Genomic DNA, 23,227 nt, shown 5'->3' with positions numbered 1-23,227 from the left:
AAACCCGCCAATTCCACACATTGTTTCTAGGTGGATCGTCATATCCGGATCTTGTAGCCTCTCAAGGACGGCTATATCCTACCGCTACGGTTTTTGCATTCTTCACTGCTTTCTAGCCTCGTTGGAGCGTCAGCAATGTAGTTTGCAGGACCGAGCAGGCTCAGCTGCTTGATCATACAAACCGTGCCTGATCTGCGTGAAATAGCTTGAGCGATGCTGAAACCATGAAATCCAAGTCAGTGGCACCAGTCTTTATCCTGGCTTCCTCAATGCTCTGCCGGCTGGCAATCAATTTCTGCGCCACATGACCCCATGCCACCTTTTGCTTGGGTATGTGGACCTCCGAGAACGACGGGCTTATCTCCACGGGTGTCAGTCGACCATCCTTCTTACGCACCTGGCCGTCGACAATGACGGTATCGATATCACGAATTGATGAGTGAAGGACAATAGCTGCAACCGGGTCCTGCTCGCTCGCGCACACCATCACCGGGCTGGTTCCGTCGAAGATGACTAGATCGGCAAGCTTCCCCACTTCAATCGAGCCCAACTTATCTTCCATATGTAGGGTACGGGCACCCTGAATGGTTGCCAGACGGAAAACGTCTTGTACGGAGAGGTCCAACGAGCGGGGAGTCTTTCCACGGGCAATGACCTCTTCGTTCCGACGAGCTCGTTCGGCTTGTAACCCAAGACGCATAGCGGTAACCATGTCGCTAGAGGTGCTGCTATGACAGTCGATCCCAAGAGAACTTATCTTACTACATCCCTCCTGGAAGCAGACTGGGTATCCATGTGCCATCTGCAGTTCCGATCCTGGAGTGGAAGAGACCCATGATTCTGCCTTGGACAGCTTCTCGACGTCGCTTGATGTGAGATTTGTTGCGTGGGATAGGATGATATCTGGTCCGAGCAGACCATAGCTATCGAGTAGATCAACAAGTGAATCATCACCTGTTCTGGTTAGTTCTGTACATATTCCGTGTAGGATAACCTACTGAAGTGACCCCGAACGTAGTGTGTAGTTATAACCTTCGTGCCGGCTTTGCGGGCTCTGTCGTAAAGTGATACCACGACATCCTTTGGAAGCATGAGCCCATCAAAGCCCAACCCTATTTCAACCCTGCCGTCTCCATAAGGAGCTGCAGTAGCTAAATCACTCAGCTGCTTTACCACCCAGTCATCCAGGAAATTTCCACCAGGTACTATCTCTGGCTTCCATGACTTGACAGTGTGAGTGGGAGTGTAGCAGAAAATTGATCTAATTCCAGATGAGACCGTGGCTTGGAGGCCATGCAAAGCTATACTGGGTGAGCCTTAAGCTGGAATAATCGGAGTCTTTCAACTTACAATGAGCGGCCGTGACATTCATATGGGCATGATCTACGACCGTTGTGGTGCCGGCATCCAAGGCCTCTAGACAGCCTGCCAGCTGGCCCCAGAAGATATCTTCGGGTGAATAATTGATTTGTTGAAGGTTTCCTACATCTATAAGCAACTAATAGCACCGAGTTCAAGAAATTAACTGACCAGTGGGCATATACTCTATCAAGGTATGGTCGGCATGACGTCCCTTGAGCTGTGTCTGCCACAGATGATGGTGCGTATCAATAAACCCAGGCGACACAATCTTGCCCGTGCAGTCGATGATCTGAGTGTCGGCCGATGGAGGTGCAATATGCGACGAGATCTGCGTTATCTTGTTCCCCTCAATTAACAGAGAGTGCTCGCGGAGTGGTGTAACATCATCCCCGGACGGGACGAGGATGGTCGCGTTCTGGAGCAAGATCGTAGAAGGCATTTTGTGACAATCGCTTGAGAACCTATCAAACTTAAGCTGCGTAGATCGAGATATTTATGCCAAAGTTCCCATGGTTCCGATGACACCGAGCGGGGAAGCTAGGTAGGGAGCTCAATTTCCGTGTTCGGATAGGTGGTGTGACTAAAATCCCACGTCACTCCTTTGGAGTGATCCTGCTGTTCCAGAACAGCCTAATTTGTAAATATGAAGCTCCGGACACCGAAGACGCGAAATCCGACCGTTGAGCCGGAAGTGCGATCGGACATAGGGAATTGCGGACTTAGCTATCCGTTGAAACCATACGTGCAATATTGTATTGGAGATCGAAAATAGCCGCCATAGGGCAATTCCATTGATACAGATGGTGCTGTTCGTTGTAGGCGCTTTCTCAGACTCTGGATAACTTCTGAAACACGATGTTTCATAGTTAAGTAGCCACTGCCGGTTTTTCACGATCGCTCACCAATAGGAAATTATACAATTTGATTCGGAGGTATTTGTGCCGATCATGCCTTACACAGTGATTCCTGAGTGTTGGCATCACTTCAGACGCAAGTACATAGCCAGAATGGACTGGATCTGTCAACCCGATTGAAACGTAGGCTTCAGCTAACCCTATCATCGAATCCTGGGTAGAAGAAGCAGGCTCATGCTTGCACATCATATCGGAGAATAGTCCACTTCTCTACTCATCATAGAAGTTGTAGAGCGACATAAGCTTATGGAGGGAACGCAATGCTGGCCTCAGCAAGTAACATAGTCAACAGCTTTCTCGGCACGTGGTTGATCACCGATGACTATTTGTGCATCGATACATTGTTAGCATGGTATTGTCCCAAGGAACGTATGTATAGAGACAAAAGACCTTTGTTATTCTCATACTATCACACTGCTTGTGAGGTAATAGAGAGTATTGAGAGAATCATACTTTAAATGACAAACTGCTCAGTAGAATCAAGAAAAAGCGAAATGTCAATGATTGTTGGGCGACTACAGTAAAGTCAAGAGCGAAACTACTATAGAAACTGAGAGCTGAAGCACATGACTGTTATCATGTGGTGTGGTTACCCCGCCTTCCATTTTAGGTATACTATAACCTGTCAGTAAACATGGCGCTACAATCCACAGATTCTACGAGAGCTTGTCCAAATAATATACCTGCTCAGGTTCCTAACTTGACAATGAGCTAAGGTGCCCCTGAACACAAATCACAATGGTATTGATTCCTCTTATCTCTCTACCTCGGCACGTGAAACATCCAGCCTTATAATACCCCCACTATAGCAACACCACCATCAGAACAACAATCACAAGATCTGATTTCCACCATCTACTCCCACCACTTATATAAAACGCTCAGATCTAAACACACCAACAATTCTATACATCTAAGCCAACAGCACAACAAATCCACCCACTCATCATATATACACCAAAGTCTAAGTCTATCAAGCCTCTAGTCTACCATCACACCACCCCACCCCCCACTATGCATGCCCCTCACCAACTCGCTCCTTAGTTCCTCCCCGCCTCCCTCTCAGCCACCATCTCAGCAATATGCGGATTCAACCAGTACTCCCCCAACACCTCCGTACTCAAGTTCTTCGCACCATCAATCCGCCCCTTACACTTCTCCCCACTGCCACACGTACACTCAAACGGCTGATCCATCTCCCACTCCGTTGACGGGTAGAAGAACGTCAACGGTTCCCCCGCCTTCAAGTCGCGGTTATCCACCACCCGCACCTCCATGTTGTGCATGTCGAAGTTGACTGTCGGATCGCACGAGTGGTTGCAGTACACCAGATCGGAGTTCAACTCGATGTGGCTGTCCCGTCCCGTTTGCACAGATGTGTAGGCTTTCTTGGACGGTGTGGTTCCGGTGATTTTGCATAGCAGGGAGCCGGCGGGTGCGGAGACCAGACTGTATGCCCCGCTGGCGAAGGGGATCGGGCTGCGGTTGACTTGGATTAGGTGGGGGTGAGTGGGAGTAGGTTCTTGTGTTGTTGTAGCGGTGGTGGTCGTGGTTGTCATTGTGGTTGCCATTTTGGAGGAGAGGTAGATGGAGGAATAGTAGTGATAGTGGTGGTGGTAGTAATAGTAGAAATGTAGGTTGTATTGTAGGTAGGTAGGTAGGTAGGTAGGAAGAAGTAAGAGCGTTACTGGGAGTACCGACGAACACCTCTTCCCCTCCTTAAGTATCGGCGCAAAGGACCTCCAGCATGTTGCATCGACCGAGGATGTCTACGGACGAGTGGATCTGGCAGCAGATGATGACGCAGGACTATTGGCAGAGTCATGGAGTTTAAAGTGGGAGGGCGGGAATGATCACGGAACAGGCACCTTGTTTATGGTTATCTGGTGGATCAGCCGAGGTACATCACGTAATAGTACTGGGTTGCCTGCATTAGAGTGCAGTCCTATTCTTGATGCGTGCATGAGTTTCTTAGTCTAATTTTTGGGCTCAATAAACTAGGTAGTTAGTTAGTTTGAAATATCGACAGTATTCCACGCCATTCCACACATCCCCGCTTCTATTGAACATCCAAACAAAGGATGACCAGAAATCAGCACAAACTCAATTCAACCGCACCGTAAACTCCTGTCCATTCAACCACCGCTCCAGATTCTGGGCCACTTCTTCATACCACCCATGGATCTGCTCATCCACATATCCCATATGCGGCGTCAAGAGCACCTCACTCCGCCCATCCTTCCCCCACGCCGTCGTTCTCCACGGACTATCCGCCGGCAACGGCTCGGTCTCAAACACATCCAACGCCGCCGCGGCAATCCCACCCCGATTCAGCGTCTCCAACAACGCCGTCTCGTCTACCAACGGGCCGCGTGACGTGTTCACAAGCAGGGCCGACTTCTTCATCGCTCCGAGCTCCTCCCGCCCCACGATCCCCCGACTCCGCTCCGACAGAACATTATGTAAACTCACCACATCCGCCTGTCGGAAGAAGTCCAGCTTCTGAGGAATAGCCTCAAAACTACCTGCAGGTAATCCCATAGCCTCTGCTTGCTCATCCGCCTTCTCTTGCGTCAGGTTCGTCGACCACGCAATCACCTTCATCCCAAATGCCTGGACTGCTACCCGCCCCACTTGCGCCCCGAGCTTCCCGACACCGAGCAATCCGAGCGTTCTGCCTGCCAGCGACAGACCGAGTGATCCCTGCCATTCACCGCGTTTGATGGCTGCATCGTCGCGCGCAATGTGTCGCGCTGCTCCCAGGATCAGTGCCCACGTGTGTTGCACCGTGGAGTGGACACCGGTGAGGCGGTACTTTGTACCTGCGACGGGGATGCCCCGCTCCGCGCAGTAGGCGGAGTCCAAGGCGAGGTTGCGCGTGCCGGTGGTGAGGAGGAGCTTGAGGTTGGGGAGCGCGGACAAGGTCTCCTTGGAGAAGGGAGTGCGTTCGCGCTGAGTGACGATAACCTCGAATGGGTACAGGCGCTGGATGAGTTGCTTGTGCTGGGCGGGGTCGCGCGGGTTCAGAGTGTCGGGGAAGTAGCTGATGTCGACGCGGGAGGTCAGGTGGGCAAAGTGCCGGGGGGAGATGTTTTGGTAGTCGTCGAGAATGGCGACTTTGGGAGGCATCTTGATGGTGTGTCTATGTAAAATGATTGCGTGGAGTAGTCGTGGATAGAAAGTATCTATGGTGATTAATAATTGGTAGGAAAAGCCGGCTTATATCCCGGGATGAGGGTATATCCGGAACCCCGCGATGAGCTCAGATTCTCCCCGCACCGATCATCGGAGGGGCAACTTCGGATAAAGGGTCTTGATGCAGGGACAGTACTTTAAATCTCTAATTTGAGTATATAGTGTATATGTACCATTATCGACATTAACAGGGATACATTCATTCGAGAGCACCATATACCCAACTACATCATGAACCAAATACTATTTGTCCCACTGTAGATCTACCCCGGATACTCCACTCCACCACCCATCCCAGCAAATACTAGATGATGGGAGCACAGGGCTATTCCTCCATACTGTTATCAGGTTACATCCACCCGGCAGATCAACAAGCTACTAGCTACTAGCTCCCAGTACCTATCCAAATATCCAAACAGCGTAGCACACCACCACCACCACCTACATCCCCTCCCCATCCCCCTCCCACTCCGCCGCCCTCTCCAACATCCCAACACTCGCCCTAAACAACACCCTCTCCCCATCCCGATCCGCAACCTCCCACCTACTCTCAAAATCCACTCTATAAAACCACAACGCTTCATCCACCGCCCAACCCTCCCGAAACATTACCTCCGGTTCCCCACGACAACACGCCCCCGCACCATCCCGGAGCTTATTTTCCTCAGACAAGACGACACTCCCGTCCTAGATCCCGGCATCCAGCAACTCTCTGCTCTTTTCGTAGATGGATTCGAGAAGCGCGCCGACGTCGGCGTGCAGGATGCGTGTGGTCAGGTCGGCGTTGTTGGCCACGCAGTCGCGACCGGTCGTGATGTAGATGGTGCCGAGGTGGTCGAGGGGTGCGGGGCCGGTGAAGGATGGGTGGGTGATGAGGCGTGTGCCCGTTGGGGTTATTTGGGGAGTGAGGGATTGGGATAGATGGTGGAGGGAGGTGATGCGGTCGTGGAGGGGGAGGAAGGGGAGGTGGGTTAGGTAGGTTGTTAGGGTTGGGGGTTGGTGGTGGTGATGATGATGATGATGAGTATGGTGGTTGTGGGGGAGGAGGTTTGGGGGGTTCATTTTGGATGGGCTTGATGGTGTGGGAACGGTAGTAATGATGATGGTGGGGTTGGGAGATTGTAGACTGAAAATTTGATAGATCATACTTGTGTTGACTTTTTATACTACTTGCTGGGGGCGTGACTTTTGTGGCTTCAGGGTTTGTGTTACTCAGTCATGATGGTCTGAGGGAGCGGTACTTTCCATTGCATGCTAAAGGTGAGACTGTGGAATCGATGTATAAATGTATAGTATGGAAGCTATATAAAGTATGATGATGCATTAAAATCAATTCAGTCAGGTCGTCACGGTCTTGCTCGTCGTCCCACAAGTTTGTACATAGATTCTAAAAGGCTTACTCCAGCATTTGCTCCCGTTTTTCTTTCCGTCGCTGATCCACTCAGAGTTTGTTTTCTGTCAGCTTTGACACTGCCATTTTCCATGCTACCGTCATATTGCTTTTGTCCATCACCACCGTCACCACCATCACCATCATTGCCTCCATCACCACCATTGCCTTCACCACCAGAATTACTGCCAGTTCCAGTGCTGCTGCCTGCTCTAGTGCTGCCGCCTGATTCACTATAGCTTTGGGAACTGTTTCCATTATTGCTGTCATCGTCGTCGCCATCGTCGCCGTTTGCTTTCCGAATGAGCCTTTGCCGATGGCGATGTGCCTCTTCCCTGAGATTCCTCAATGCAGTAACCCCATTCTTAACAACTGCAACGAGCTCATCTTGCCCGAGATTCCTATCAGATAACTTGAACGCCTTGATCGCCGTAATCTGAAAGTCCATCTTTCTCCCCTCCTCTTGAGGAGGAATAGCATGAATAGCGTAGATGGTCATATGGGTAGTCGCAAGCACGGCAACAAATGTGTGCGCCTTTCCGCTAAATTCAATATAGTCTTTTCCATAATGCTCGAGCTCAAAAAGTGCCCTTGCTCCAAGAGCACCGCTATGCAAAGCAGCACGTTCCCCAGCAAGTCGATCGTCATGCTTGCATATGTTGTATAAGAAGAAATTCGGCAAGATCATCTTGTCAGGATCTTCTTTGTCTTCTTTCGCACCTTCCAGGAGGTGATAGGGGGTGATGTATCCCTCAAGTTCTGTGTGTATTGTTGGCTGGTCTCCTTTTTGGTCTGTGCTTTTGTCTACCCCCTTCCCCTTTCCCGTCGCCTTGTCCTTTCCCTGCCCAATTCCTCTTTTGCCCGACCACACAGGCTCACTCCCCGAACTCTCCTCCTTCACTTGGCCCACGAGGGCCTTCGGATCGGCTCCATCGACGAGATCAGGCCTGGCCGAGATCATGTGCGGCACTATGGGATCCATATTGTAGAAATGCTTTTTGAGTGCTGTTATCGTTCCCTCTAACGGTCCATCTGTATGCCTCGTGGTGCTGTCATATCGGGCGCCGAAGAGGTTCAGGTAGATGCCTGGCAGCACGTTGCTATTAGTCTTATATTGCCTGCACATATTACCAATGCCACGCGCTGCCCCAGGACCAAAATTATCCAGATCGGATCGATTCTGCATCATTATCCGTCGAATATCACCGATATTGAACGGCTCGCGCTCCCTACCAAGCCGTTTCTCGACCCCGTTATGATTCAGATAGCCTTCTAAATTCATGTCGTAGATAGCGGGCATACTGAGTTTGGGGACGTCGAATTCGCGGTTTCGATTGTTACGATGTTGATACTAGATCAGAAGATTAGCTTGTAATGAATCTGGCTGATAATGAAAGGCAGAAACCTACATCACACAGGTGCGTCAGATCAGGCCCGCCTCTTCTCGCAAAGTCCTCGACAGACTTGCAGTCAGTTTTCAAGGGTGGTGTCTCGTCACGACCGTTTCCCCATCTGATCTTTCCTTCGCGGTGGCGGAACTCCATAAGTGCGCTGTAAGTTAAATGAATCCTTGGATGCTCATCCCAGTATTTCTGGCTGAAAAGCTTTCTTTGCCTTCGACGGGCAGCCGACTTCTTCGTTTTTGCCATTCCTCCTTTCAAGGGCAATGGGTTTGCATGACAAGCTGGTTGGGATACTTGCGGAGGGCTGGTGTGCTGGGATTTTAGCTCGCGTTTTACACGCTTTGCGCTGGCCTTTTGGTGGGGTTGGCTGGCGTTTTTTGGAGTGTGTGCCATGGTGGTACAGTGCGGTTGATGTGTCTGCTTGTAGGAAGTGTTGGATTTGACCATGACACATTCTGAGAGCCCCGTCCAGCTTTGCTTCTACATATAGGTGGGTTGGTTGCACAGTGCATTGTAAACGCCGGGTTCATTGTTTGCCCGTGTTGGTCCTTTGTTCAGCGGTGTGGTGTTGCTGACAACAGTGGTCTATTGTCTAGTTTAGGTGTTAAAGCCTTTGTTCACTAGTTTCAGGCAGAAGGGTGTTCAACAAACCTTTGACGTTTTATTGTAGACTGCTCAATAGAAAGAGCTTTCCTTGTTTGTGATACTGTGGTATCTATATACAGCATCATGTTCTACCCTAAAGGCAGGTGCATTGTTCAGACGGCTAATGCCTGAAGTATAATGCTCATTATACCTTTCTATTTCTAAAACACTCTATAATGACTTCCATTGTTTGCCTAGACGCCCATTATGCTGTTCAAACACCGCCAGCCAAGTCCCACACCTTCAAAATCATGCAAGCGTATTTAACAAACAGAAATTGAATGAAAGTATTTCCATTCCCTTTATGATCATTGTTATAATATATTACAATAAGCACATAGTCTACTATAAGCAGCTATGCCTTCTCCAGCTTCCCCTCCCTCTTGTCTACACATTCCTAGCATCATTCTATAGAGTTAATCCAAAATGGAAAAGAAAATGGAGCAACTCGTGAGTGATATCAACATGTACAAAACTCGGTGGCTAATCGAGAACAGAATATCATCGTCGCAGACCGTTTCAAACTTGTCAATTACATCTCTTCAGGAACCTATGGCGAAATCTATGAAGGTAACAACCCCCTCCCCCTCCCCTTTCCTCCTTTACACATACTAACCATCCCAGCCATTGACCTCAATACCAAATCCAGAGAGCGCGTTGCGCTCAAAATGGAACGCACCAAGCTCTCTGATTCCCTCACCAGGGAGTCATTTTTCTACGAGAAGCTCCAAAAGGGCAAATCCACCGGCATGCTTAAACTCCACTTCCCTACCGACGTCTGTGATGAGTACCGCGTCATGGGTATGGAACTTCTAGGCCCCAGTCTCTGGGACCTCAGATACTTTTGCGGGGGAAAATTAAGCCTCAAGTCAGTTCTTTTGATAGCCGACCAAGCGATTTGTCGATTAAAGTCTCTACATGACCAGGGTATTATCCATCGGGATCTGAAGCCGGATAATTTCCTCTTGGGAAGAGGCCGTGAGGGAAACAAGATTTATCTTGTGGATATGGGCCTTGCGCATGAGAAGGTGCTGGCACCTGGCAATCCGATGAATTATAACGGAGATCAGGCAAATTCGTTCCTGGGTACGAACGACTATGCACCTAGGGCTGCGCATCAGTTGCATTGTGTGTTTTCCCCTAATACCATCTTGACTATGAGCTAGTAGTTACAGTATACTAACAGTAGTATAGGTCAAACGTATCGTGATGATATGGAGAGCTTTGGCTACGTGCTCATTGACCTTTTCAAAGATAAATTACCCTGGAGTGGTATGACAACTACTGTTGGGGGGCAAAGCCCCGAACAGCAGATGGGCAGCAAGAAAAGACGAATCACTCTGGATGAATTGTGCGAAGATCTCCCAGCAGTGTTCAAACAATACTTTGAACACGTCAGATCGCTGCGCTATAACCAGCGGCCGAACTACTCTAAGCTCCGGCAGAGATTCGCAGCCGAATTCAAGCGGCAGGGATTCAGCCATGACTATGTCTTTGACTGGACAGAAAAGCGCTTTAAGGAGGCAGTTGGAACACCTGTTGAGGAAGCGTATGTATCTTTTTCGTCCAGTAGCAACCCTAGCTAGTAGTGAAATATCTATTCTCTAGAACAACCGGAACAACACCACCAGAAAATGTATAAACAAAAACAGATAGATATCACAGTACTACTTAGATCAAGATGAATCAACCCCTTACTCCAACTTAACCAACTTCTCCCCAACAAACTCCTCCAACCCCCTAACCCCCTCCACCAACCCCAACGTCTCCTTCACCTTCCCCTCCTCATCACCCCCATAATACCCAACCTCTTCATAAAACCTCATCATATCTACGACCTGCCATCCCTTCTGTCCCGGCATGAACCCCGCATACACCTCCTCCTCCATCCTCACATACCGAACCTTCTTCCCCATCACCCTACCCATAATCTCCACCACCTCCTCAAACGACCAAACCCCATTAGCAGCATAAACCTTCTTAGTCTCCCCGGTAAGGATCGGAACCACAAACTTCCCCAAATCCCTCACCGCATCAATCAGCGGGATCTTCTTCCTCCCATCCACAACATTATACACCACCAAGTCTGCCTTTCCCTCCGGATCAGGAAGAGGTCTCATGAACGTCTCGAAATTCTGCATGAACATGCCCGGATAGAACACCGATACTTTAATGCCGTGGGATGAGGTTAATGTGCGTAGTGCCTCCTCAGCAGCGAACTTGGAGTCGAAGACGTCTACTTCCCGTCCGTGAGGGTGGGCGGACACGGCACTGCTGAAGATGATGTGTTTGATGCTGCTGGGGCATGCGGAAATGACGTTTTGCACTTGCGTGAGTTCTTGGTGTTTGAGGTCTGGGACTGAGTAGTCCGTTAGGGTTATTAGGATTAGGGTGTGCGTGTTGGTTAGGGCTGGGGTGAGGGTGTCTGGGTTGTTGAGGTCCGCGGGGAGGACTTCGATGCTTTGCTTGGTGAAGGATTGGACGGCTGGAGAGGATGGGTTGCGGACTAGGGCGCGGAGAGTGTATTCGGTGCGCAGGGTTGGGTGGTTGGTTATAGCGGAGATGATGGAGAGGCCTTGTTGGCTGGTGGCGGGGAGGATGGTGAGGATTTGGGGGGACATTGTGTGGTTAGGTGGTAGAGATTTTATGATGTAAGTGTGTATTGATTGGTTGGTTGTTGAGTTAAGGTTGTGGTAGTGGTGAAGCTGCTGTTTAGTATCCATGCTATACTCGGACTTTGTATATACGTCCGGTCGGAGATTATATGGAGGCCGGATCCTGCCTTGGATTTAGTTGTTAGGGCCGGATATAGACTGCATGGGGACCGGTCGGTGTCCGGGTTCTTAAAACCGGCAATGGCGGCTGAGGGTGTCGCGGATCTAGTTGTTTAGTTTAGAGATAAATGTTTTTGTCCAGTTGTGAATTAGAAGTATTGTAATAGTACAATTGCTTGTCTTGAGCACAACCTTGTATAATTATGATGATTGCCTATTAGATCTACCATTATCCCTTGCATGCACGGACTGATAAGGTCAGATAGATACATTCGGAGATAACCGGTGCACGTGGCTCGCTTACCATTCACCCCTTGTATGAGACTACATAATATGGCATCGATCTCTCTACCAAGGTCCTTGAGCTATTTGTACTCTGAGTCCCAGTCCCATGGATATGATACCCTGTAGCCAGACCCCGGCTCCACTTTCCGCCCGGAAGCTGCAAGCTTAACGTTGACACTTTAAGTCGACCACAATCTTCCATAGATCTGGACAGTCTCCCCATGGCAGGTTTGATGCTGAGATTTTCAGTAAGATTTCATAAAACAGTTATTCGGTATGCATAAAAGTCCGTTCATTGTATAAGAGTGAGTGATAATCTATTCAATGAAACGCCGAAACACTACCCATTCAGCCTCATCTCGTAAGCTACCTACGGTCCCACCGCAACATTCCATGCCTCACAGAGGCGCCATCCCCTCAAACTGCTCAGCTCCTTCCGCAGCATCGAGCCAACATACCCGTCTCTTGGTAAAGACCTCGTGTCCTGGCTTATATCTATTCACGATCTCATCATCGAAAATACCAGCACGCACGACCCTGAATCCACCCGCGCTTCCATCGGCAGTTACTTTATATCCGAAGAGCGGCGTACCTACCAGCACCATAGGTCAATTGATGTAACTCAGAGATATTGCGTGATCGGTATATCCACATACCACAGTCACCACAGAAATGGTTCACGATCCGAACTCCGCTGTCAGACGTCTTCGGTAGCTCTTTGGGATTTCCCGTGATCTTCACGTTGTCATCTTTGAACACGAAGTTGTAGGAATACAGAGTGCCGGTGACTTTGCGGCAGTCGTGGCAGTGACAGATGGCCTAGTTCTTGATTAGAAGAACCATTTTTGTTGAAGGGAATTGATACCTAGTGAGGTACTAACCACTATCATAGGCTCGCCACTAAGCTCAATTTGGACATTCCCGCAGAAGCAGCTGCCTGTCGTCATTTTCAGAGTATGGGTTGTTGGATATTATATACAGATAGTATCTTTCTGAAATGTGCCTTATGGAAGTTGTTCTGCACTTAGAGACGATTAGGTGGCTATATATTCAAGCTACAAGGGTGAGCTGACACAGATTACAAATCTAAGGTAATCCCAACGTAAGCGGGTTGGGGTTGAGATAGTTATTGAAGCTCAACACCTCCCCGTTGAGTCATGATGGCGGCGTTTCAGCTAAGTGACTAGTTTGGTGGCTGAACTAAACATATAAATATCAGCGAACTACCCTAACTACTGTACAGTATTACCTGGGATACCTTATCGGCCCCAGGAATAGACCTATTAACGTAGGCCTCGGGCCTTGTGGAAAACGAATCAGCCATAGATCTACGCAATTAAGAGTCTTTCCTTGAGCAAGCGGGGTATTAGTGTAGCATAATAAATAGTAAGTATTAGCCTGCATACCCAAATTTAGCACCGCCTATTAATATCGTACCATGCCTTACCCTTTGTCTTGATGACGTATATATTAAGCTTTGCGTTCAATTCTTGAAAGATGCTTGATTTGAGACCACGCACCATTTCCTATACCCCATGAATTATATCTAAACACTGATGTTACATATCGTTTTGCAGAGTAAGCCAGCGTACCCGGCATATGAGTAGATATATCTTTGCAGCTTAGCTGACCAAGATTAGCTTCCAGTAGTTTTGTAACTGAAAGAGGCGATTCTGTACTATTAAGATTGTATTGTACAGGAGAGAAGCAGCGGGCTGCCGCAAGGGGCAGCCCGGGCGGGCGCGTTGTGTTGTCGGGCTGCAGCTCGGACTGGCTTATCATGCCGTGCCTGTCTGTCAATAGGACCTAATCCTCTCGTACTCCGAAGAGGTTTTCATCACAGGTCATTCCTATGATCTGAACCCAATCTATCTTTCTCATGTCTAGACGATTGAATTCTAGTACTACGTCTCTTTCTCTGCGCAGGTTGCCCTGGCAAGCACATTGCCGCTTCATGGGACTGAAGCAACACGCGGCCCGCAGCTTCCATTCCGAGACTGCGGCAAACCACGACCTGTACTCTTATACATCCGGTAGATTTCTTTTTAACGAATTACTCCGGCTACACGAGCGCTACGTTGAATTCGATCATATTGCTCTTTTACGAGAAACTGAAAAGTTTGTCGGCAGGGACCATGGGCGTGCCACTCACATCGCTAAATTAGCAGAGGGTGGCTTCAACCGTGTCTTTCTCATAACAATGAATGACGGATTCGAGGTTATTGCGAAGATACCATATCGCTTTACCAGACCCAAGTACTATGCCACTGCTAGCGAAGCTGCTACCCTATGCTTCCTCCATGCAAAAGGCATCCCTGTGCCCCAGCTATATGGGTATTCGCCTTCAGAAGATAACCCTGTCGGTGTGGAATACATCCTAATGGAGAAGGCAATGGGTGTTGGATTGCACAATAAATGGCATGGCATGAGCAAACGTGATCGGCATAAGCTTGCATCGAGCTTCGTTGAGAGTGAGAGGAAGTTCTTCAACATCCCTTTTGGCTCTATCGGGAGCCTTTACTTCAAAACGGACATTAAGCAGGACCATCAGGCTGCACTATATGCTCCCGATGTACCACACAACGAAGACTCTGAAGTATTTTGTATTGGTCCAACAGCGGATTACATGTTTTCGTACGGTAGAAGAGCCGCTCTGAATATTGATCGTGGACCCTGTGAGTTTTTATGATTAGACATGATGATTCCCCCACTTTCTCATCTTCACAGGGAACAACCATAAAGAGTACCTAGCGTGTATTGCTAGAAAAGAGGCTGAATGGATCCGCTGCTTTGGGAAACCAGTTGAATTGGACTTCCCATATAATGGCGTCTTTCCTGGGTTGAAGTATCCGGCTGATTACTTGCCACTTCTGGACAAGTATCTCGCTTTAGTTCCATTTCTGCTTCCGGAGGACACAAATAGCCGTCTCAATAAACCGACACTTCGGCATCCTGGTAAGTGCTCAAACTGTGGTGTGCCATCGTTCATTCTAATAAGTCAAAGATATGAACCCAAACAATATCTTTATTTCACCAGAGTCTGGTGCTGTGTCTTATATCATTGACTGGCAGCACACCTTCATTGAGCCACGCCTGTTGGCAGCTGGCTATCCTCGTGCATTTGAAAACCCCGATCTCCAACAGTCAACTGATCTTAAAGAGCCATCACTTCCTTCGAACTATGTGGCCCTGTCGTCACAGGAAAAAGCCGAGGCGGATGAACTCTACCGGCGACGTTTACTATCTTATTATTACCGTATCTTCAACGGTCATCACAACAAGCCCCATCTTGAAGCTTTACGTGACCCCATTCTGCTTCCCCGGCAGCATCTCGTTGACGGGGCGGGCCGTCAGTGGAGTGGAAATCTAGTGACTTTGAAGGGCACTTTAGTCCGGATGGTAGAATATTGGCCTCACCTACCCGATACAGAGGGGAAGCACTGCCCTGTAAAGTTCTCAGCGGGTGAACTGAATGACTTTCACGATGAAGAACAAACATGGCTCAATCTGAACAAGGTGACGAGTCAGTGGTATGATCAAGTCGGTGGTGTGTCCGAAGAGGGATGGGTCAGTAACGAACGCTATGATGAGACTGTCCAGAGAGTTGCGGAACTCAAGTCTGCACTAATAGCGAGTGCGGAAGGGGATGAGGAAGACATTCGGCTGTTGGAAGAAGGTTGGCTATTTAGGGATCGTGACGAAGTTTATTAACTCTAATAGGACCTCTAAATACATGATTGGAAAATCCTATGAGCAACCATTGGTCGTCTAACTTATTCATAGGCCAGACTAGTAGTCGTATTGGATTATTGATGTTCCATACCATACAACAGCCAAGTACTGACACAACAGAAGAGCAAGAAGCCGACATGATAGTATTATGATATAATAGAACATCGAAGGCGTTCAACAAAGTATCTTATATATCGGTTCCTTAACTCCGTATCCGTCACCATAGTTACTAATACCGGGAATAATGAATACAAATAACCCAGTTCTATAAGTGGAAAAGCTTATCGGATTCGAACTATTAACCATTAGTTTGAAAAACTTACTGCCTGCGCGGGAAGACCTGCCAGAAGAAGTATGTAGTCCTGCAGAGGCAGATGATACCTCAGGTCACATTAGAGCTATCTGAACATAAGAAACAGTATCCACTGTGGCTGTAATGACATGTAGTAGAAAAAGAAATAGAAGTAGAAGAAATATATCAGGCCAATGCCGTAACCGAGCACTCCTGCTCCATCGCCGCAGGCACGCCATGTGACTTGTCACCTGCGGCTGACGGGCTCAACGAAGAGAAAAGTAGAAACAATGTGGGGAATTTAACACAGTGAAAGCGAAAGGAAATGGAAGAACAAAGAGAAGTGATCAACACGAAGGAAATCCTAGCGCATCCCAATGCTTATGAGGAAAAGACACAGACGGAAATAGACAAAGAAAGTAGCGAGGACACCAACAGACCAGTCGCTTCTGATCCCAGGACTTGGCACCAGATCACCGTATCCTACAGCCCAAAGTAGGGAAAGTTCGATCATCAACATCACGTCGTCCCTTATACGTAATCGTTCATCCCACTCATTTGGTCGTGACTTAGACGTTCTTATACAGTAGTAGGGGTTCGCCAACATTTTCGATCTCGGGAATTGTGCACTTGAGGTCAAAAGCCTTGGCCAGGACAATCTTGAAGATCTACCATGCTGTTAGCACTAGCATCAGGTAATACTGCATGAATTGGCATACTTTTTGCACGTTGATGCTGTGACTTGTACTGCTGAAAATCAAGCTGGCTTTCATGGCCTTGGCAAACCGTTTCGCCTATAGGTGGTCAGTGCGCGCTAAGACACCTCACATGCATTCTCACTTACCTGAATCGAAATCTCCTCCTGGTCCTCGCGGGGAAAGTTGACGAAATGGTCATATTTGGTACCGATCAGGAAGGGAATGGCCGTCTTGTTGAACCCGCGACCTTGTCGGTACCACTCCTTGATCGAGTTCAGTGTGCTTTTGCGCGTGAGATCGAACATGAACAGAATTGCGACAGCATCGTTGCACACGAGGGGAAGCATGTTGACGAATTCACGTTGGCCACCCAGATCCCAAATAGAAAACGTAATCTCCGTATTCCGAATGGAGATAGTCTTCTCCATGAAGTTGACGCCTTGACATCACGGTCAGCATTATCATTCCTAACCACGCACGAATCCGCTGCCTACCGAGAGTCTGGATATAATCCTCATCCCAACTACCCTCGACATATTTTACCATCAAACTGGTTTTTCCGATCTGAGCATCTCCGACCATTCCCACCTTGATGACAACACTGTTCTTGGCTGCTTGCGACGGTTGCTTTTGGCTGATGTCGTGTGTAGGCTGGGGCAGGCTGTTGGACATTTCGGAGCTGGGGCGGGATGACGATAAGGGTTGCGGCTGATGGGTTAGCGGGGAGAAGTTCTGTCGAGGTTGGTCGTTTTCATTGTGGAAATCGCGAGCCGGGGAGTTGAATTCGTGGGAGGAGTAGTGGGCGCGCGAGTCGCTACTGTAGCCATTTGAAGTTGTGAACTCGTCTGGTCCCGCCAGTCCGAGGCTTGCGGGAGCGGGTGTATCAAGGCTCTGGGGCTGCTCCAGATGCGACTGATTTGCGACATCCGAAGCGCCGGCCACGGGCAGTTGCGAGGCATCCATATTTGGATGACAGATGTTGGGTTCGGATGGTATCTGTGGGTGGTGTGGATTAGTCCCAGGCGTAAACACGGTCGAAGTCCGGTGGAGCGGGGATGCTGAGACCAACCGAATTTGAGGATTTGGGATCACAGCACCGGTTTCCCGGAACCCATCCAACGGAACAAAATCGGACGATGACAAAGGGGAGGAGAGAATGATCTAGCTGGTTACTGATTTGTCAGTTATCATGTTTGGGATGCAAGCTCTATAGCTTGAGACCCGGTCTGGAGCAATGGGCGGGAAGGATGGGTTTGGGTAGTGGTGGTATGCACCTTTTGTTGCAGAAACCAAACAATGTGACAGGTGCACTAGCCGGTGTGGAATGATGGGGGCGATAAGGAAGCAACTTAGCGGCACCAAGCAGAGACCAGAGAGAGTGAGTAAAACGAAGGCGGTGCCAACCACGGAGCAACAGCAGAGCAGCACCAACAAGAGGGAAAGAAGGACAGGGCCAGCTGAGGAGTGAGGAGGGATGAGGAACAGCCCCTTGGAGGAGAAAGCAAGACAAGCAAACACAGCCGCAGCTCTCCAGAAAGCAAAGCCAGCAAAAAGCGGGCGCCAGTCTCCGATCGGGTCTATTCCCCGATAGGCTTAGCGCCCTTGTCCCGTGAATTTCGGCCTGGCGAACAGAAAAAAAAAAGTTCCCCGACTCTCGCGGCCAGGAAATTCAAGTCAGTCTTCTGCTCCTCAACCGGGTTTGTGGACGACCGACAGTTAATTTTAATTCCCCGACACCTACACGTCCCACCGGTTCATCATGTCCAAGAGATCCGCCGACGTCTCCGACGAGCAGAACGCCGCCCTCAAGGCTGGTGAGCGTCCCGTCGTCGATGCCCCTCCCGACGAGGTGGGGGAGTTCGAGGACGAATATGAGGATGAGTTCGAGAGTGAAGATGAGGTTCTTGAGGCTGGTGTAGATGGTCGTCCTGATGCTGAACGGGAGGAGGAAGAGAAAGGTACGATTATGCGCCCAATGCGACGGGTCCTGCCAATCGCATACTGCCATCATCGATTGCGGCAGCCATACTGACCCCGACTGGTTCTTCAGATGCAATGGAGGTAGACAAGCAGACTTTCATCCCCGGAAGGACAAAATTGGCGCCCGGAGAGGTCCTCTCTCCTGATCCGTCTACTTACGACATGCTGCACACTCTCAGCACCCCGTGGCCCTGTCTATCGTTCGATATCGTGCGCGACTCCTTGGGCGACAACCGCAAGACTTACCCCGCTACTGTCTACGCCGTGACAGGCACACAAGCTGAGGGCAGACGGGCAAAGGAGAACGAACTGATGGTATTGAAGCTCAGCGGCATGAGCAAGATGGACAAGGAAGATGGCATGGACTCGGACAGCGACTCCGATTCGGACGACGACAGCGAGGCCATCCTTGAACACAAGAGCATTCCTCTCGGATCGACAACCAACCGTATCCGCGCCCACCAGACCCCCAACCAGTCCGGAGACTACTCCAAGCCCCCGCAGACTATTACCGCCACGATGCTCGAGAACTCCCAGGTCGTGATTCACGATGTTACCCCCCATCTCACCAGCTTCGATGTCCCCGGAACTATCCTCCCTCCCTCCGCCAACAAGCCTCTGTCTACTCTCCGCATGCACAAGTCCGAGGGATATGCTCTCGACTGGTCCCCGCTGCAGCCCCTCGGCAAGCTGTTGACCGGTGACAACGACGGATTGATCTACGTGACGACTCGCACCGAAGGTGGTGGCTGGGTCACCGACACTCGTCCCTTTACCGGCCACATGTCGTCTGTTGAGGAACTTCAGTGGTCCCCCAACGAGAAGAACGTTTTCGCTTCTGCCAGCAGTGACGGCAGTGTCAAGGTGTGGGACGTTCGTTCGAAGTCGCGCAAGCCTGCTGTCGACGTGAAGGTCTCGAACACAGACGTCAACGTCATGAGCTGGTCCAACCAGACTTTCCACCTCCTGGCGACAGGTGCGGATGACGGACAGTGGGCCGTCTGGGATCTGAGACACTGGAAGCCCAATGCCGCGGGATCTCAGACCACAGCCTCCCCTGTGGCCTCGTTCGACTTCCACCGCGAGCCCGTGACGAGTATCGAATGGCACCCGACCGACGACAGTGTCGTCGCAGTCGGATCCGCCGATAACACGGTCACTCTGTGGGATCTGGCCGTGGAATTGGACGAGGAGGAGAACCGCGAGGCGGGAATGCAGGAAGTTCCGCCACAGCTACTGTTCGTGCACTACACGGAATCCGTCAAGGAAATCCACTGGCAGGCCCAGATGCCCGGTACGATCATGGCTACGGGTGGTGCTGGATTTGGGTAAGTCATTTCCACTCTTTTGTCTTTCTCTTATTCCTAGGGACACAAAGCTAACTATCAAACAGTGTGTTCAAGACAATCAGTGTGTAGACGAAAGTTCAACAAAAGTGCCAATTTAAACGAATGCATATAGGTAGTTTGGTGCGTTTTGATGCGTTATACCACATGATCGGTTATGTTATTGCTTTATGATGAATTATATAGATTACAATGATGAAGCATGATGCCTATGTCTTTGGTCTGTAAACGACTGTAACTTAATCTGAATGATATTTTAGTTTTGATAAGAGGTAATATCTATTCAACCAATAGCTCATGATTCATGTAGCACTAATAGTAGTAGTACTAGTGAACCTTTCAAATCAGTTGACCCAGTTTGACCCTGGCTTAAGTCTCCACTTTCCTTGTTTTATGTAGAGGTCCCTACTGAATCGTGCTGAGCGGGATGACCCGGATCTACTACGCAGCTCAGCTCCACCTCGCACACTTGTGCCCTAAAGCGACAACAGCAGCAGCAATATCGTTCGCGGAAGGAAACATGGTGCTGCTAATAGTTCCTATATATAAAGCCACCAAGTTCCCAATATAGAGAGCAAGGCAGAGAGAGAATACTGAAATCGTAGACCGCGTCAATGCCAGAGTCACTACTCGCCACACCCACCCACCACAAGCCCAGTCGACCGGACCGAAACGACGTCTCCACATCAAGGTAAGTGTGTGGACGAGAGAAGTATCTACCGGTAGAAGGATCATTGGCTACCTGAGTCTTGTGGCTCACTGTCAACCGGCTAACTGGCTAGTAGTAACCACCTCCTAGTGTCATTTCTGCTTGATGCGGGTGTTTGGCTTCTTTCAGAACGTCAGCACCCGCCGGTTGTGGGTCTTCAGAGAGCTAATTGTGCTTTTACATATAAGGTGAGTATCTGGATGAAGGCTACCTGCCCCTGGGGTGAGTCGTATGATAGCGGGACCTGTTCGAGAGAGATATTGGTCCTATATAAGCATCTGAATAGACTGCCTGCGATGGTGGCTATGAGCCATGTGGTAGCGAAACCGGCTGAAGAAAGATATCGGTCCGTCTTAAGATAAGTAGCTTGACTCGGACCTTATAAAATTCTTTGCTTTCATCATAGCGTCACACGCGCTGATGATAGGTGTTCAGAGAGTAGAACATTTTTTTTTTTTTTTTTCTAGGAGTTGAGTATTATGATGAACTGCCTGTCATCGCTCGGGCTTATGGTACGTATGGTAGCGGGACACGGTCAGAGGACATAGATGGTGATTCTAATATAAGTAGATATGAATCAAAAGAGGCGCGAAGCAGCGGACGATCGCAAAGTCATCACCCCATCGCTACTCTGGACGTCGACGACCCAGCCCGGACATGGGCATGAAGAGGCAAGTGTCTGCGATGAGAGCGAGGATCTCGCAGCCGGCGCGATTTCAACGGTTCTTATGGAGTTGATGGTTTCAGGACCTGGGTCATATATGCATCGTAGATATATGGGCATGTTTGCATATATGAAAATCTACTCTCCGAGTATCGAGTTGACGTGCTTGGGTCATAGGTAATCAGGCTATCCAGTATAGCGCTCGATACGACATGCCACATGCGATACTGCTCATCAGATTGTGAGTGCTGACTGCATTATCAGTCCCCGCCTCAGGTGCTTCTTGTGCGATTTGCGAGAAGCGTATTGCCTATGGCTTCGAATTCGTCGGCCACTGATTCTTCCGTTTGATGAGCTGGTCCAGCTTATTTGCTATAGTATGAGCGAATTCGAGTGCCTGTAGCTTTGACGTTGTTGACCATTGTATCTTTCTTTCGACCGGCTGGTCAAGCTTGTCAGCTATAGTCTAAGCCATCACAAATGTCTATGGCTTCGATGTTGTCAGTCATTAAACCTCTTATTCGATAGGGTGGCCAGATTCATCTTCCATATGATGAGAGATTTTGGACACCTATGTAATATCATGGACGCTCGGTCTTAGCTGCCATTTTGCTCATTGTATTGCGTATCCCCGCGATCATCCTTCGTATGATTGTACGTGGACCATGTTGTCTATGATTTCGAATCTTTTAGCCAACAATTCTTTTCTCAGTCGGCTGACCATGCGCACATTTTATAGTCAGAGCGTTATGAAGTATCAGCAATCGCCGGGCCAGGCCACATCTGTGTCACCATACCCATTTGGTACTTCCACAAGGCATTCAAGATATTGACTGAGCTTGGGTGTCTGTCGATGTGCCTTATACTCCCTGTACGCGAGCACCAGACATGATTCCAGCATCTATAACCCTCGCAACCTTGACACGCGCAATGTCAGCAGTGAGCTTGTGAGTATCTTGCGCAGTTGCGTCCAGATAAACACTTCGCACACCCAGCCGCACTTTTTCCCACGCCGATCCGCATACCACGGAAGTAACGTGGGCGCGGCGGTCTCTTTCCGCCCTGAGCAGATTGATATTATAAGTTGGTCATATCTAAATGGGCTTGCACTGTGCTTTGAACCTGATAGGCGCCCATCGAGTACCCCTATAGACTTGCCGTCAGTTGAACTCATGAACCTTCAAATGGATGACCTACTTACCACAACTCTTAGACCAGAGAAAGATCAACTCTCAGCGGTATCAAGATACCGTACCCCACGATAGCCACGCTTTATCCTTGAAGAGCCGATTCTCTGCCGGTATCTAGACAAGATAGTAACGAGCAGCCTGCATCTGCCCAAGCTTTGAAGAGTGGTACCATAAGCCCACCTTTGAAGCCTATCGACAAGCACACCACCCTCAAGGGTTATCCACTCGTCAGCCCCTGAGCTAGAATACCTGGCACTGACGCCAGTCGATTTGGAAGACCGGTGATGTATCAAGTGCCAGAGACAAATGCAGAACACCAAATGGTGTTATTCGGCGATGTATATTTCTCAGGCCCCATTGCCCAAGCCAACAGTTTCTGCCAGATTTATTCCCTTTCTGTGGCACTTGTGTTGAATGTGTCATCGATCCCTTGATCATAGTTGAGATTACTATGATTGATTGAAGAAAGATCGTTCTATCTTCATAGTACCGTCAGTATAAGGATCGATAAGTCTTCATCATTCTTTTCGAGCGATGCCATTCCAAGGGTCCATTCAAGAAGGAAGGCCAAAGCATGGCGTTAGCTCTCTATATCAGAAGAAGTCTGCGAATCCACACCGCTTCACAGCCGTCGCTACGACCGAAACA

At 49.3% G+C, this 23,227-nt stretch overlaps 11 protein-coding genes across 11 annotated transcripts; 3 read left to right on the top strand and 8 right to left on the bottom strand.

Annotated features, from left to right (window-relative positions):
• Positions 1-172: 172 nt before the first annotated feature.
• On the bottom strand, positions 173-1,801 carry AtWU_06470 (5-methylthioadenosine/S-adenosylhomocysteine deaminase n1; the record flags this gene model as incomplete). Its single annotated transcript, XM_035501579.1, has 4 exons — positions 173-954; positions 999-1,301; positions 1,351-1,482; positions 1,531-1,801. 4 exons carry the CDS (start codon positions 1,799-1,801, stop codon positions 173-175), a joined length of 1,488 nt encoding a protein of 495 aa, XP_035357472.1.
• A 1,515-nt stretch (positions 1,802-3,316) lies between these two features.
• Positions 3,317-3,847, bottom strand: AtWU_06469 (uncharacterized protein; the record flags this gene model as incomplete). Its single annotated transcript, XM_035501578.1, has 1 exon — positions 3,317-3,847. One exon carries the CDS (start codon positions 3,845-3,847, stop codon positions 3,317-3,319), a length of 531 nt encoding a protein of 176 aa, XP_035357471.1.
• A 532-nt stretch (positions 3,848-4,379) lies between these two features.
• AtWU_06468 (D-2-hydroxyacid dehydrogenase family protein) lies at positions 4,380-5,405 on the bottom strand (the record flags this gene model as incomplete). The annotated part of the gene is made up of 1 exon (XM_035501577.1): positions 4,380-5,405. One exon carries the CDS (start codon positions 5,403-5,405, stop codon positions 4,380-4,382), a length of 1,026 nt encoding a protein of 341 aa, XP_035357470.1.
• A 753-nt stretch (positions 5,406-6,158) lies between these two features.
• AtWU_06467 (uncharacterized protein) lies at positions 6,159-6,533 on the bottom strand (the record flags this gene model as incomplete). Its single annotated transcript, XM_035501576.1, has 1 exon — positions 6,159-6,533. The coding sequence occupies one exon, from the start codon at positions 6,531-6,533 to the stop codon at positions 6,159-6,161; it is 375 nt and encodes a 124-aa protein (XP_035357469.1).
• Positions 6,534-6,817: 284 nt separating this feature from the next.
• AtWU_06466 (collagen-like protein 6) lies at positions 6,818-8,711 on the bottom strand (the record flags this gene model as incomplete). The annotated part of the gene is made up of 2 exons (XM_035501575.1): positions 6,818-8,212; positions 8,271-8,711. The coding sequence occupies 2 exons, from the start codon at positions 8,709-8,711 to the stop codon at positions 6,818-6,820; spliced, it is 1,836 nt and encodes a 611-aa protein (XP_035357468.1).
• Positions 8,712-9,335: 624 nt separating this feature from the next.
• Positions 9,336-10,495, top strand: AtWU_06465 (double-time; the record flags this gene model as incomplete). The annotated part of the gene is made up of 4 exons (XM_035501574.1): positions 9,336-9,359; positions 9,407-9,479; positions 9,534-10,037; positions 10,104-10,495. The coding sequence occupies 4 exons, from the start codon at positions 9,336-9,338 to the stop codon at positions 10,493-10,495; spliced, it is 993 nt and encodes a 330-aa protein (XP_035357467.1).
• Positions 10,496-10,603: 108 nt separating this feature from the next.
• Positions 10,604-11,530, bottom strand: AtWU_06464 (hscarg dehydrogenase; the record flags this gene model as incomplete). Its single annotated transcript, XM_035501573.1, has 1 exon — positions 10,604-11,530. The coding sequence occupies one exon, from the start codon at positions 11,528-11,530 to the stop codon at positions 10,604-10,606; it is 927 nt and encodes a 308-aa protein (XP_035357466.1).
• An 836-nt stretch (positions 11,531-12,366) lies between these two features.
• On the bottom strand, positions 12,367-12,915 carry AtWU_06463 (GFA family protein; the record flags this gene model as incomplete). The annotated part of the gene is made up of 3 exons (XM_035501572.1): positions 12,367-12,560; positions 12,625-12,787; positions 12,850-12,915. 3 exons carry the CDS (start codon positions 12,913-12,915, stop codon positions 12,367-12,369), a joined length of 423 nt encoding a protein of 140 aa, XP_035357465.1.
• A 1,007-nt stretch (positions 12,916-13,922) lies between these two features.
• AtWU_06462 (aminoglycoside phosphotransferase family protein) lies at positions 13,923-15,679 on the top strand (the record flags this gene model as incomplete). Its single annotated transcript, XM_035501571.1, has 3 exons — positions 13,923-14,643; positions 14,696-14,923; positions 14,973-15,679. 3 exons carry the CDS (start codon positions 13,923-13,925, stop codon positions 15,677-15,679), a joined length of 1,656 nt encoding a protein of 551 aa, XP_035357464.1.
• An 882-nt stretch (positions 15,680-16,561) lies between these two features.
• On the bottom strand, positions 16,562-17,653 carry AtWU_06461 (Spg1/Tem1 GTP-binding protein; the record flags this gene model as incomplete). Its single annotated transcript, XM_035501570.1, has 4 exons — positions 16,562-16,660; positions 16,712-16,786; positions 16,837-17,129; positions 17,185-17,653. The coding sequence occupies 4 exons, from the start codon at positions 17,651-17,653 to the stop codon at positions 16,562-16,564; spliced, it is 936 nt and encodes a 311-aa protein (XP_035357463.1).
• Positions 17,654-18,449: 796 nt separating this feature from the next.
• On the top strand, positions 18,450-20,088 carry AtWU_06460 (ribosome biosynthesis protein RRB1; the record flags this gene model as incomplete). The annotated part of the gene is made up of 3 exons (XM_035501569.1): positions 18,450-18,648; positions 18,741-19,998; positions 20,064-20,088. The coding sequence occupies 3 exons, from the start codon at positions 18,450-18,452 to the stop codon at positions 20,086-20,088; spliced, it is 1,482 nt and encodes a 493-aa protein (XP_035357462.1).
• Positions 20,089-23,227: the final 3,139 nt, after the last annotated feature.

The sequence above is a fragment of the Aspergillus tubingensis genome (assembly GCF_013340325.1).
Source record: "Aspergillus tubingensis WU-2223L DNA, scaffold_8, whole genome shotgun sequence".
Lineage (NCBI taxonomy): Eukaryota > Fungi > Ascomycota > Eurotiomycetes > Eurotiales > Aspergillaceae > Aspergillus > Aspergillus tubingensis.
This window is presented reverse-complemented; position numbering and strand designations above follow the sequence as displayed.